General features: G+C 41.6%; 1 protein-coding gene across 1 annotated transcript; it reads right to left on the bottom strand.

Annotated features, from left to right (window-relative positions):
• Window positions 1–5,050: 5,050 nt before the first annotated feature.
• Window positions 5,051–12,231, bottom strand: LOC124605726 (piggyBac transposable element-derived protein 4-like). Its single transcript, XM_047137639.1, has 2 exons — window positions 11,979–12,231; window positions 5,051–6,666 (listed from the first exon to the last, which is right to left on the bottom strand). Exons 1-2 carry the CDS (start codon window positions 12,229–12,231, stop codon window positions 5,051–5,053), a joined length of 1,869 nt encoding a protein of 622 aa, XP_046993595.1.
• Window positions 12,232–14,664: the final 2,433 nt, after the last annotated feature.

Here is a 14,664-nt window from a genome sequence, read left to right as displayed (position 1 = left end):
TTGGTGGCCAAATACTGGCGGAGAAATTTTTTATTCCGTCACCAGACTTGGAACCGCTTATCCCCCCATTTGACCAACACAGCACAGTCGTGCGTGATCGTCCTCGATGCAACGAGCCGATGTATCGTGTTGTTTTCCTCCGCATTGGCAGTTACATCTACATTTATACTCCGCAAGCCACCTAACGCTGTATGGCGGAGGGCACTTTACGTGCCACTGTCATTACCTCCCTTTCCTGTTCCAGTCTCGTATGGCTCGCGGGAAGAACGACTGCCGGAAAGCCTCCGTGTGCGCTCGAATCTCTCTTATTTTACATTCGTGATCTCCTCGGGAGGTACAAGTAGGGGGAAGCAATATATTCGATACCTCATCCAGAAACGCACCCCCTCGAAACCTGGACAGCAAGCTACACCGTGATACAGAGGGCCTCTCTTGCAGAGTCTGCCACTTCAGTTCGCTAAACATCTCCGTAACGCTATCACGCTTACCAAATGACCCTGGATCTTCTCTATCTCCTCTGTCAACCCGACCTGGTACGGATTCCACACTGATGAGCAATACTCAAGTATAGGTCGAACGAGTGTTTTGTAAGCCACCTCCTTTGTTGATGGACTACATTTTCTAAGGACTGGCTGGTTCAAATGGCTCTGAGCACTATGGGACTTAACTTCTGAAGTCATCAGTCCTCTAGAACTTAGTACTTAAATCTAACTGATCTAAGGACATCACACACATTCATGCCCGAGGCAGGATTCGAATCTGCGACCGTAGTAGTCGCGCGGTTCCGGACCGAAGCGCCTAGAACCGCTCTGCCAATCCGGCCGGCTTCTAAGGACTCTTCCAATGAATCTCAACCTGGCACCCGCCTTACTAACAATTAATTTTATGTGATCGTTCCACTTCAAATCGTTCCGTACGCATACCCCCAGATATTTTACAGAAGTAACTGCTACCAGTGTTTGTTCCGCTATCATTTAATCATACAGTAAAGGATCCTTCTTTCTATGTACTCGCAATACATTACATATGTCTATGTTAAGGGTCAGTCGCCGCTCCCTGCACCAAGTGCCTATCCGCTGCAGGTCTTCCTGCATTTCGCTGCAATTTTCTAATGCTGCAACTTCTCTGTATACTACAAAAATGGTTCAAATGGCTCTGAGCATTATGCGACTTAACATCTGAGGTCATCAGACCCTTATAACTTAGAACTACTTAAACCTATCTAACCTAAGGACATCACAAACATCCATCCCCAAGGCAGGATTCGAACCTGCGACCATAGCAGTTGCGCGGTTCCGGACTGTAGCGCCTAGAACCGCTCGGCTACAACGGCCGGCTCTCTGTATACTGCAGCATCATCCGCGAAAAGCCGTATGGAACTTCCGACACTATCTACTAGGTCATTTATAGATATAGTGAACAGCAGTGGTCCCATAACACTTGTAAGTAGGCTGTTTATGTTTTCTCTATGTAAGTAGGCTGTTTGTTTTCTTATTGGCAACGTTACGTAGCGCTCAAAATGAAATCACTGGCTGTGCTGTGTGCAGTCTGTGGCTAGTTTGCATTGTTGTCTGCCATTGTAGTGTTGGGCAGCGGCAGCTGGATGTGAACAGCGCGTAGCGTTGCGCAGTTGGAGGTGAGCCGCCAGCAGTGGTGGATGTGGGGAGAGAGATGGCGGAGTTTTGTAATTTTTCATGAACTGATATATTTATATATGATGATATCAAGGTAAATACATTGTTTGTTCTCTATTAATATCTTTCATTTGCTAACTATCCCTATCAGTAGTTAGTGCCTTCAGTAGTTTGAATCTTTTATTTAGCTGGCAGTAGTGGCGCTCGCTGTATTGCAGTAGCTTGAGCAGCGAAGATTTTTGTGAGGTAAGTGATTTGTGAAAGGTATAGTTTAATGTTTGTCAGGGCCATTCTTTAGTAGGAAATTTTGAAAGTCAGATTGCGTTGCGCTAAAAATATTGTGTGTCAGGTTAAGCACAGTTTTATATAATTGTTCAAAGGGGACGTTTCATATGTCGACCCTTAGCCGAGGATACCTCACTGGAATCTTCTGATTTTTTCTTGTAGTTTGTGTAATTAGTGTAGCTATTGTTTATTGCTAGCGCGTAATTGTAGAGAAAATCTCCTTTGTAGTTGCAGTCTTTCATTGTTGTACAGTAAAACAGTTTTGGCATGCATGTAGATTTGCACCAAGTATTTCGCAGCTGCAATTAACTAGATATTATTTTCAGTGCTATTTTAATGTGTTCTCTTATTTTTGATCTTCAAATTGTGCTTTTCTTTGTTATCGTGTGAAATACTGTGACAATAATGGCGTGTGAAAAACGTAACACTAGGCTCCAAACTAAACTGAGAAATAATAGTGATGACGAGCGTAGCTTATCAGCGCCGCCGAGTAATGAATTTACTGTTGTTCAAAGTAGTAATTTGGTAACTGTGCACAGGGAAATGGAGCGGGCGTCAAACAATGGCGTGGACAGTGAAACAATTAGTGAAGAGGGCAGCATTATCGATCGATCGGTCGGCAATAGCTCGCCTCAGGAAGCCGAAATGACACGACACGATCTCGCAAATACTGTAGATTCAGGTTTTGGATCCTCACCGTTTTCTCAAATAAGTCAAGACACATTTTCTGCTTGTCAAAATGTGAATGTTTCCGGTGTAAATTCACTGCCGAAAAGCACTGAGGAACATGTTTCAGACACCAATGCATTGTTATTACAATTAATACAACAAATGGGACAAACACAGCAAAAGCTTCAAAAGTTAGACACAATGGAACAAAATCAGAGACAAACACAGCAACAGTTAGACGCAATGGAACAAAATCTTCACACCACGCTTGAACAAACACGTGAAGATTTAACTACTGAGTTACATAACATTGAATCGAAATGTCAAAAAGTCTGTAATGACGTAAAAACACAAATTTGTGAGCATTTTCAACCTATTTTTTCGCGGCATGAAAATGCATTACAGAATCACGAAGCAGCCATAAAAGAACTGCAAGCCATTGTTCATGAAAATCATGAGACCTTGTGGGCTAAAATTGACTCAGTTGCATCTACCGATTCGGTTACGCAACTTGCAATAACTCAGGGAAACTTAAAGGACACAGTAGATACGATTTCAACACAAATGGACACTCTGAAACTTGGTTCAGAAAAACACACTGAGGAAATGTGTTCACTATCGGAGAAAGTAGCCGAACTTTCGGATCAGGTCACTAACTTATCTACAAAGGTAGATGATGATCTGAATGACACAAGACCTGCAGCCTTCACTGACACTGAAGAGTGCGAACAAATTAGGAAATTCAAACAAAATCAGAATCAGATTAATACGCAACACCAAAGAGAAATCCGGGAAGTACAAGATCAGCTGACACAGTTAATACAAGAATTACGTATTTCAGAGGATACTCGCGCCCCAATACGGGAAGAGGGACATACAAATACGGAACAGACACAAAATAACAACACAGGGCACTTCGGAAATTGTGAAAGAAATTGGCAAGGCGCATTGGATTTTGAGATGGAACCGCCGAAACGAAGTAACAATGACCGACATGCGACTCGCCGACATGACGATTTTGACTATAAGCTGTTCATTACTACACGTAAATTCAAAACATTTAAGAATTCTGGCAACGACATTCATCCACAAGCATGGCTCCATCAATTCTCTCATTGTTTTCCTCCCAACTGGTCGTTAGAACACAGATTAGAATTTATGTGTGGCTACTTGGAGAATGAACCAGCTGTAAGAATGCGATCGGTAATTCACGATTGCCACAGTGAAGGAGAGTTTTACCATGCCTTCCTCTCAGCATATTGGTCTCAAGCTACACAAGACCGTGTAAAACATAGCATCATGATGATGAAACACTTTGAACAATCTGAATTTTCCAGTCTTGTCAAATATTTTGAAGACATGTTGCACAAGAATCAGTACCTGTCAAATCCATACAGCCCCTCAGAACTCATCCGCATTTGCTTAATCAAATTACCTGAACATTTACGACATATTATTTTAGCAGGACGTTGCAAAGACGACATTGAAGCTTTTCAGGGACTGTTACAAGAATTAGAAATTGACACTGACAATCGCGGAACGCGAAACCAGGAACACAACAATTACAGGTCACATCCGTCGCAATTCCGCGATGAAAGAAATAATAACTGGACGCGACAAGGCTATTCTTACAACGCAAATCGTGACCAAAATAGACACCACCCGTACGACAACCGTTGGCAGAGTAATAATAGTTACAGAGAAAGATCGCATTTCCGTAGTAATGACTATCACAGAGACAATCAGAGAAACAGACAATATGGGAACCAAAACAATTATTATCAAGGGAGGCAGAATAACTTCAGACGCAACAGTTCAGCGCGCAGTTACGATTCAGGGAGAAATTCTCCACCACTTAACCGACAAGAAAGACTCTACAGAAACTACCGACATGACGACAGACGATATATTCGTAACGACAGACCTGAATTTCATCAGAACTGGCGGGACTCTAACAGAGCTGGGCCCTCTCGGCAAGGCGAATTTGTAGAAGTTAGGTCTCCTAATCCCAATAACGACGCGCGCCAACAAAGAGGCAGACAATGACTCGCGCCGCAGGCAGCCACCTGCGCCGGCTGGCTCAGGAAAAAATAACATAGACGCTAACATTAAGAAAAATTCCAGTATTCTTTAACACTCTCTGTACCAGGCCTATTTTATGCACCCGTCCCTAGAAACCGGGCAATTTTACCAATATTAAAAAAATTACTGCATCAAATCTACTGTTTGGATTGTGGCAAATTTGGTACCATCTTGAAGCTGCACATTTCTACTTTAATTCTGAGTGAAAGAAACTACTTTACAATGCACAGCTTTAAGGTACAGTTATAGAAATCACTTAGATGTTTTAAGAATTTAGAAAAAGTCATACGAATAAGGGAATACAATTGTGATTTATTTTTAACCAAAATTGTGGCACTACATTACATGTTTCTGATAGTATACAGTATTACATATAAATTTCACACAGAATCATATTGTTTTTTAGTGTGGAAAATTTTAAAGCAAGGTTCCAGGCAGAGTGCAACGCCACACTGTTCACATTCGTATCGTGTCTCTTTGCGAGAAGCCTTGCCACTCTGTTTCTTGCTCCTGGAACTGCACACGTGACACACACGAGCAGCATACTTCTTAGTAGTTGCAGGTATGTGCTGCAAAAAATGTCTCTTTGTTAGCCGACCTACAGTTCCTTCATTTCTTGGAATGAATTCAAGTGTGTCGTCTTCAACAAGCTGAACTGCAAGCACTGTTATAAAGTCTGTTATTGTAATTTTCTTCCTGTGCACTGCATTGTACAGCCAAAATGCATTTGATACTCCCATAAGCAGCAAATGGAAATATAATTTTCGCCACCATTTCACAGTTCTGTGCTGGAACGGATTGTACTGCAGGCGTTGGTCTCCAATATCCACTCCAATTTTATTGAGGTTGTAATCAAGTACCTGAAGTGGTTTCAATACTACAGACCCATTTCTCTTAGTATGCGTACCAAATGTTGCTTGATGCCTTGTAGACAATGTATACACATCTCTCTTATCTTTCCACTTCATTGCCAATACATTATCTTTACGCCGAAAAGACATTTCGCCCTTTTTCAGCGTAGCAGATACTAAATCTTTAGGCAATCCTTTCCTGGATTTGTTCACAGTACCAACAGCTCCAGTGCCTTTCTCTGCCAGTTGCTGAAATAGCTCTGGACTGGAATAAAATCGATCTAAATACACAGTGTGGCCTTTGTTCAGCAAGCTGCTGTCAGACAACAATCGCAAAATAACCGCAGACGAAGAATTGTCAACAATATGCTTACCAGCATAAACTTCAAAATTTACAACATAGCCACTACTGGCTTCAGCAACAGCATATACTTTCAGTCCATACTTATGAGGCTTATTTTGCATGTAAACACGGAAACTCACACGACCTCGAAATGGGCAAATTCCTTCATCAATTGTCACTTTTTCTGAGGGACGATATGCCTGGATACATCGCTCCTTCAAATTATTATAATATGGCAAAACTTTGTAAAGTGGATGAAATCCATCTTCGCCTGGTTTTTTCTGATTTGAATTGTCAACAAGATGCAAGCATGACAGTATCTGAGTGAAACGCAAACGGCTCATGACATGGGGACAAAAGTTACAACTAAGAACAGGATTAGTGCTCCAATGGTCCGCAATTTTGGGCTTTTTCGAAACACACATGTGGAAAATAATACCCAAGAAACGCCTCATCTCACTTATAGTCACTGGCTTCCACGAACTCAAAACTGAATGGGGCTTCAGATTATTTCCTCTTCTTTTCTTCTGTATTGTCTGTGATGCATACAAATTTGTCTGTCTCTTGAGTTCATTTACGTCACTGTCAGTAAGGAACACTTTACTGCAATCCAGTACAGAACTCGACTCATCAATATCCACTAGTATCTGCCTGGGTGTCGTGTTGACAGGCAGAGGTCGGTAGGTGTCAACTGCAGTCCACTCACTGTCTTTCGGATACGGCACAGCTGCTGGATTTGAAGCAACACCTTCAACATCATTCTCGTCTTCATCTGAAGACAAACTGTCATCAATCTCGTCTTCTAAAAAGAATATCACATTATGTGTAACTACATACATCGTTTACACATGTTCAACAGATATGTGCGTACTGCACAATTACGTGGAAAATTCGGAAATACGTACCTTCAAACACACCATTGCATTCAGAATCGTCTGAATCACTCTCTACATTATCCAGAGTGTCGCTATGATTGATCAAATCCGCAATTTCTGCGTCTGATAAACCGCGCCGAAACATGATGACAAACAACTGAATGATATACAGACTGAGAACGCAAAGATAAGTTTTAACATGAATTACAGCGCTGCCGTGACATCTATGGACGCATTTTGTTAATAAACATCTGAAAAACGTATAGCGCTGGCCAAACCCGTAGAAATAACGTTGCAGTGTTTTGAATGAAATTAAATGTAGCGGCCCGTAAATTTTACGGGCTTGGTGATTTTCGCGCGATCCCAGGCCCGTAAATTTTACGGGCTTGGCGCTTAGAGTGTTAACGACGTATACCGCATGATAATTGCGTTGAAGTTGAAACTCTGTGTACTAGGAAGAGTAAAGGTTTACACCACATTTCACATGTAAAACCATTTATTGACAGATAATCTGCCTTTTAACTTTGTCTTTGCCATAAAACGTTTCACTTCACGTTACTAGTATGCTTTAGAAACTGTTACCATGCAACAATGTTTAAAGTTAAATATCCAGTCAAGAACCAAGACAACTTATTCAAACAGAAATTACGAATCCATTGTTATTGCGAACAGATGACACAGAGGTTAGTTTATGTGACAGCTACACGATTTTTATCACGACGCTACTAATGAGTGACAATTTACAATGTTGCTTTTGCAGTGTATCTGTTTTATATCTGCACAGTTTTCTGAATTCTTCTAGGAAGAAAAACATGTTTTAGTAGTAACTTTTGTGGTATAGCAACAATGAGACAGCCTTTTTCGTGGCATAACAATACGTTACTGTACAGTACTTTCCTCATCACGGCAATAAGCGTAATAACTAGGATATCTATACGTAAAGCATTTCACCTTTGTGTATCATGAGGTAAGTACATTGACTTTAGCAGAACTTTGCTTACAGGGGACGATAACTACGACAGTTCCACAGAATTATCTTACAGCAAGACGCGCATTTAGCGCTACAGGACACGCATTTGAGTGATTAATTTTGTACTTAAAACATTTATTTTTAAAGATTTTTTAATTACAAAGAAAGTTTTCCGTGATACATTTCATTCCATTGCTGTAATTTGTAACACCTGAGGGCGTAATTACATTTATCCTCAGGGGGGTACACGCCTACTTTGTGTACCATGTGTGTGGCAACCACAAGGAACCCTAGCTAATATGGTATTTGCTTATACAACTTTACACATCGGTACCATATTTCTCTAACACACAAATTACACAGCTATCTGATTATTTAACTGAGAGAGAGAAACATTTATTTTACTACATCAGTGACACATGTTTACGCAATTATATAGTTGGATAACTTCACACTTATGAAACTGTATTTTGTCTGTACTTTGTAAACTGTTCATATTTTTTCGGAACCATTGTGATACTATGAGAGCTTTGAATGATGTATTTGGTATGGATTCATGATTTTTAAAGTACTTTCGAGGCAGATGACACTTTTGACATGAGCAGAGAATTTTTTTTAATTATTGGAGGAAGCTACGACGATTTTGAGATTTGACTGAGGTGTTATGATGTTATTTTTACGACGACGATGTGTATTATGCTGCTGAGGTATGTTTATGATTAATAGGCTGAGGCTATATGAGTTATTTGAATATGCTTCATATTTATAATGACGAAATATTGACGAGTGTCGATGGATACGTATATGTATAATGAGGTAAGGAATAATGAGTAGTGTTTAGGGACTCTGATTTATGAAAAGGATGTTGTAAACCAAGAAACGTACTTTAAGAGTTATGAAATGTGTGTGTATATTCGTGAATGTATCACAATGCTGACGAATATTTTTTTTTTTTGGACACTTATATTTATAGGATTTGGTTTCTACAGATTTGCAACGCTAATTCTTGACCTGTGAAATATTTTTATGTGAGGCTGTCACTGTAGCGGTAAATATTTCCGTACGAAAGTTAAGTGACCACCTGCACGTAATGCGTCGCGGGCACCCAGCTGTGTCAGACGCCTGGAGAAAAAGCCATTATTGCGAGCCCTTTTCAGCGGCACAGGTAGAAAAAAAAAGGGGACGTGGGACGTGTCAAACACCTGGAGAACAAGCCATTAGGGTGTGCCTTTCATCGCTAATGCGACACCCTCGTTACTTGAAAACATATGATTACTCGCACTTTGTGCTAATTACTGAAATGCTTATGAATTGATGGGAAATATTCGTACATCTGCACACCTGATTACGACAAGCGTCTTTCTACGAGAGTTGAGAGCTACTAACTTATGAAATGTCATATGACTACTGAATGATATTTTTATACTTTGCTTTTCGTAGTTGCTTATTTCACTTGATATCTGGTTTCCAGCTGTGTTGCAGCATTGCTTTTATAAAATGAAATGCATTTGCTAATGTGAACACTTTCTGTCAACAGATCTATTAAATAATTATTTTATGATCCACATTCTTTAAAAAAGGAGCACTTGGAAAGGAAAGAACAATAAGAAGGGACTAATACCAGTAACTGCATCTATAATTTTCTTTTCAAGTACATGGTAATATTTCTTTTTACAATCAGTTGTTGTGGTGCACCACTTTAATTACTTAGACATTAAGATGTGATTATACATTTCCCTTATCTGCATTGTTATCTTTAGTGTAATATCTTTTCTGCTTGCGCTATGTCATGTTTAGGTATAAGTTGCTGCTGTTTGCCAGGCATAGTGTTATTGAATTTGACTTTTGCTCATTTATGCTGCTAGCTTTGCCAATTTACATTTTTTGCATTGCTGTTTGGGTTGATTTGTTATGTGATGCTGCATTGCCTCGTCCCTTAGTTTAGCATCTGAGCTCAGTAGATTTAAGTTAGCTTAAGAGGGGGTAGCCTCTAAGAGAATGAGTTGCGATGAGTTGGAAGAAATGTATTGAGAAAACAGGTTTAGGTAGGATTTTCCTGGAAATAAATGTTGAGGTAAGAAATGTGTGAACATATAAATACAGAAAGCATGCTTAGATAGAATTTTTTTTGGTGGAAACAAAGGATGAAATAAGAGGAAAGATATATGAAGTTTTGGGTTGGACTGCAGTACCAAATGTTACACTGAAAACGAACCCTGTCCTTTCCTATTGGTGTTATCCCACTATGTGTTTGTGTACCCTTGAGTATTTGTTTTCTTCCTGTCTCTGTGTACTGTTTCATAGAATTTTTTCTCTCTTCTAATACTAAGCTATATTCACTATGAGGAGGAATACTGTTATCCTCAAATATAAGTTGCATTAATAATATGTTATTTTCTTTGTAAAGTTGTTTACAATTCTGTTCTGTTTCAATGTTCATGTGTGAAATTAATGTTTCGAAAACTATTCTCATTATTTTATGTATGTACTTATGTCACTATTTTTGTAACACTGATGTATATGTTTATTTCTATTCTTTTGTAAAGCCTATACTACAAATGTTATCTGTATTATTATGTTTTTAATGATGTATTTTGTACCTTTGTAATTGTATTCTTATGTTATAAAATTGTAATTGTCACCAGTTCATGATATTATTAACTTGTTAGTTACATTTCACTGCACACGTTTCTGTTGGTCATAGTATGTGGACAATATGTGAGAAGTAGGGACTGTTAGTGTTTGCACGTGTGTTAATAACTCAGCAAGGGACTGGATAACAGCATTGCTGGTTCTAAGGACAATTTCAAAAACTTTGTGAGTGCACAAGTGGTGGTTTATGGACTTGCTATATTATCCGCAAGACTCTTCAATGGTGATTGTGCACCTGCACAGTCACAACAGATGGCTGCTGGCCATCTCTTCAAGGACTACAGTGGGTCTACATCTTTGATGATCCATCAATACCATTACTTCTACAAGGACTGCAGTGGGTCTGCACCTCTGGTGGCCCACCAATACCGTAATCTCTACCAGGACTACAGTGGGTCTGCTCTGTGATGACTTACCTACCAATACTCTTCAAAACTTCGAATGACTCTGCTGTGGGTTTGCTCCATTGTGGCCCATTACCTGTCAGCATGTCAAGAGCCAGCACTGTCTTTCCGTTGGAAGGACAAAACTACTTCTTCAAGACTGCATGGAAATCCACTACTTCTGTGTGCATTTTCTTTTACTGCTCAGACTTTGAGAAAAACACTGCAATTTTACTGTGATGAATCAGGACTGTCTTTATGGACTGTGAGAAATTTTTAGCTTTTGACCAACATTGTATCAATAAGTGTGTGCATTTGATTTCTTTGTTATTGTAATTATGAAAAAAAATTTTTCAAATCTGTATTGGCCACTGCCCAATCCCATTTGTAAAAATTTTTTGTGGGGAGCATGGGGGCTATGTAAGTAGGCTGTTTATGTTTTCTCTATGTAAGTAGGCTGTTTGTTTTCTTATTGGCAACGTTACGTAGCGCTCAAAATGAAATCACTGGCTGTGCTGTGTGCAGTCTGTGGCTAGTTTGCATTGTTGTCTGCCATTGTAGTGTTGGGCAGCGGCAGCTGGATGTGAACAGCGCGTAGCGTTGCGCAGTTGGAGGTGAGCCGCCAGCAGTGGTGGATGTGGGGAGAGAGATGGCGGAGTTTTGTAATTTTTCATGAACTGATATATTTATATATGATGATATCAAGGTAAATACATTGTTTGTTCTCTATTAATATCTTTCATTTGCTAACTATCCCTATCAGTAGTTAGTGCCTTCAGTAGTTTGAATCTTTTATTTAGCTGGCAGTAGTGGCGCTCGCTGTATTGCAGTAGCTTGAGCAGCGAAGATTTTTGTGAGGTAAGTGATTTGTGAAAGGTATAGTTTAATGTTTGTCAGGGCCATTCTTTAGTAGGAAATTTTGAAAGTCAGATTGCGTTGCGCTAAAAATATTGTGTGTCAGGTTAAGCACAGTCATATATAATTGTTCAAAGGGGACGTTTCACACTCCCCTGTGGCACGCCAGAGGTTACTTTAACGCCTGTAGACGGTCTCTCCATTGAGAACAACATGCTGTGTTCTGTTTGCTAAAAACTCTTCAATCCAGCGACTTCACGATGAATATCTGGTGACACTGTGGCTGTGAGCTGTTAAGCTCTACCAGTGGCGTCGCTTTCAAGCAGCCTAGAGGCGCACAGTTCAAAAATAAACGGATCGTAACAATAGCTACGCCAACGGCTCGTCAGTGGTGCAGGAGCGTCAGCTGGTTGATCCATTGAGCCGGCCCGGCGTACGGTACGGGAGCCGCTGCGGCGGTTTGTTGTGGCGGAGCCCCCACGCGGCAGGGCGGCCTTCCGGGCCGTGGGGGGACCACAGTGGAGGTGGAGGGGCAGCCGCGGCGGCGGAGCCCGCGCGGCCGCAGTCTGCCCGCGACGCCAGCCGTGGGCCGGCGCGCCTCCACCTGCTCCAGAGGGCCGCGTCCCAGCCATGTACCGTATCCGGCTCTACATCGTCCCCGAGGCGGAGGAGGCCCAGGCGCCGCCTCCGGCCACGGCCCCCGCTTCGTTGGCCCCGGCACCCGCAGTCAGTGTTACGCACCGCGCGAGCCGCGCCAAGGTGAAGGTCACCTTCAGCGAGCCACCCGCCCTCCGGCACAACAACAACAACAACAACAACAGCCAGAGGGACGTCGTCCGCCACATCAACACGCTCAATCGCAGGGACCTACAGGTACGTGCCGCGTAGTTGGTGCTGCTGGATTGTTGGCCGCACTTAGTTCCGAACGTTGCGTTGCTGGTGTTCTGGATCAGATCGATGTTGCCTACAAACACTGGACGTCGGCTCTTGTCAGTGGTGTAGTGGCGTGTGATGTCATAAAATGTGCAAGCAGAGATAGAACACAGCGCTGGCAATATTTACTTCGCTTCTTTATTGTGTTTTCGAATGTAAATCGTGGTGATCGCGGTGACTGTAGCCCAGGGTCTACATTCAGTTGAAAGGTGGCTGTCTGGTTGTCAGAGGTGAAGCTAATGAATGTTGCCTTGAGAACGACTATAATTGGCCGGCCGCGGTGGCCGAGCGGTTCTAGGCGCTACAGTCTTCAGCCGTGCGACCGCTGCAGTCGGAGGTTCGAATCCTGTCTCGGGCATGGATGTGTGTGATGTCCTTTGGTTAGTTAGGTTTAAGTAGTTCCAAGTTCTACGGGACTGATGACCTCAGAAGTTAAGTCCCATAGTGCTCAGAGCCATTTGAACCATTTTGACTGTAGTTGTATTTTATCCATAATGGATACAGATGAACTCTGTGACTGTTCCGTTGCAGGGTGTAGAATAATTACCGCTACGATTCGCAGTAGAAAATGATTTTACTTAACACGCGACTGGTTTCGTACTTGTGCCCATCTGAAGGTGGTTTGCATTCAGGTACTTGCTTCCATACTCAGTGTCAGAGATCACTATTTAAATATAGAACAAATAATGTGATGATGATTGAATGAAACATTTGGAAATGGCTAAGCGACACGTTTTGTAAAATATTATAGTAGTTACTTATAGCTTATGTATCCATATCGTTTCCGCATTACATTTACCACTTTTTTTTTCGTAAACAACTCGTCACCGGCCGGGGTGGCCGAGCGGTTCTAGGCGCTACAGTCTGGAACCGTGCGACCGCTACGGTCGCAGGTTCGAATCCTGCCTCGGGCATCGATGTGTGTGATGTCCTTAGGTTAGTTACGTTAGTAGTTCTAAGTTCTAGGGGACTGATGACCTCAGATGTGAAGTCCCGTAGTGCTCAGAGGCATCTGAACCATTTGAACCAAACATCTCGTCTTTTACACGTTAACTGTTAATCAGTAACCATGGTAATTATTAGCGCATCCATATTATGTCTTTCAAAAAATAGTGGCGCTTTACGTGTTAGTAACTTCAGAAGCACATGCACTCACAACTCCAGCGTGGAGAACAGAAGTCACAGTCAAAGAGTTTAGGTGAAAGAAGTAGAGAGATGTTACACATATAGATACATAACAGATATTAGAAGGTATGAAAATGAAATTGTTACGTGATTGCGGAACGACACTGAATAGTTGGTGGAAAATTATGTAACGTTAAATAGACTTTTTTTTTTTAAATTGCTAGTTGTTAGAGGGTCATTAGTTACCTTGAGTGTGGAAACATGTACATGAATGGCTGTAAGCCACTTGAAGACGGGCACAAATCCGAAACCGGTCGTTTGTTAAAAAAAAAATCACCCTCTATTGCGAGTGGCAGCGGTTATTATTCTACACCCTGTCACTATAGTTCTCGGTACGGCGCTTATTTTATGCGTATTGTATTTCGATGATTTGTTTGCGTTCGTCGTTTTCATTATTTGTACGACAAAGTCGGCGGGTGGTACCGGTAGGCTCAGTACTTCTTCGGAATCCCCAGCAGTTGATAGTACTGACAACAGTGCATCCCACAGGATATCATGTGCATGTTAATCTCTACAGTCTGTACAAGCAAGATATGTAGCATTTAGATCACTTGGTTGAGTCGGCAGAGGGTACGTTTCTGCTTAGTTGCAGATTGATGGCCGGCCGTTGTGACCGAGCGGTTCTAGGTGCTTCAATTCGGAACCGCGCGACCTGCCTCGGGCATGGATGTGTGTAATGTCCTTAGGTTACTTAGGTTTAGGTAGTTCTAAGTTCTAGGGGACTGATGACCTCAGATTTTAAGTTCCATAGTGCTTAGAGCCATTTGAACCATTTTTGTAAATGAATGACGGGAACAGTTGTTTCGCTCTCTCGATTCTCACCCGTCGGAAACTTTGAAGAAAGGAAGATCACAGCTTAAAACTCGGTCAACTACGAGCTGATTAGAGACTTAGTATGGCCACGATTAAACACGGATGGATCCACTTCTTTGGAACCATCCCAACAA

The sequence above is a fragment of the Schistocerca americana genome, chromosome 1 (genome assembly GCF_021461395.2).
Source record: "Schistocerca americana isolate TAMUIC-IGC-003095 chromosome 1, iqSchAmer2.1, whole genome shotgun sequence".
Taxonomy (NCBI): domain Eukaryota; kingdom Metazoa; phylum Arthropoda; class Insecta; order Orthoptera; family Acrididae; genus Schistocerca; species Schistocerca americana.
The sequence above is the reverse complement of the archived record's forward strand: the minus strand, read 5'-3'. Positions and strand labels throughout refer to the sequence as shown.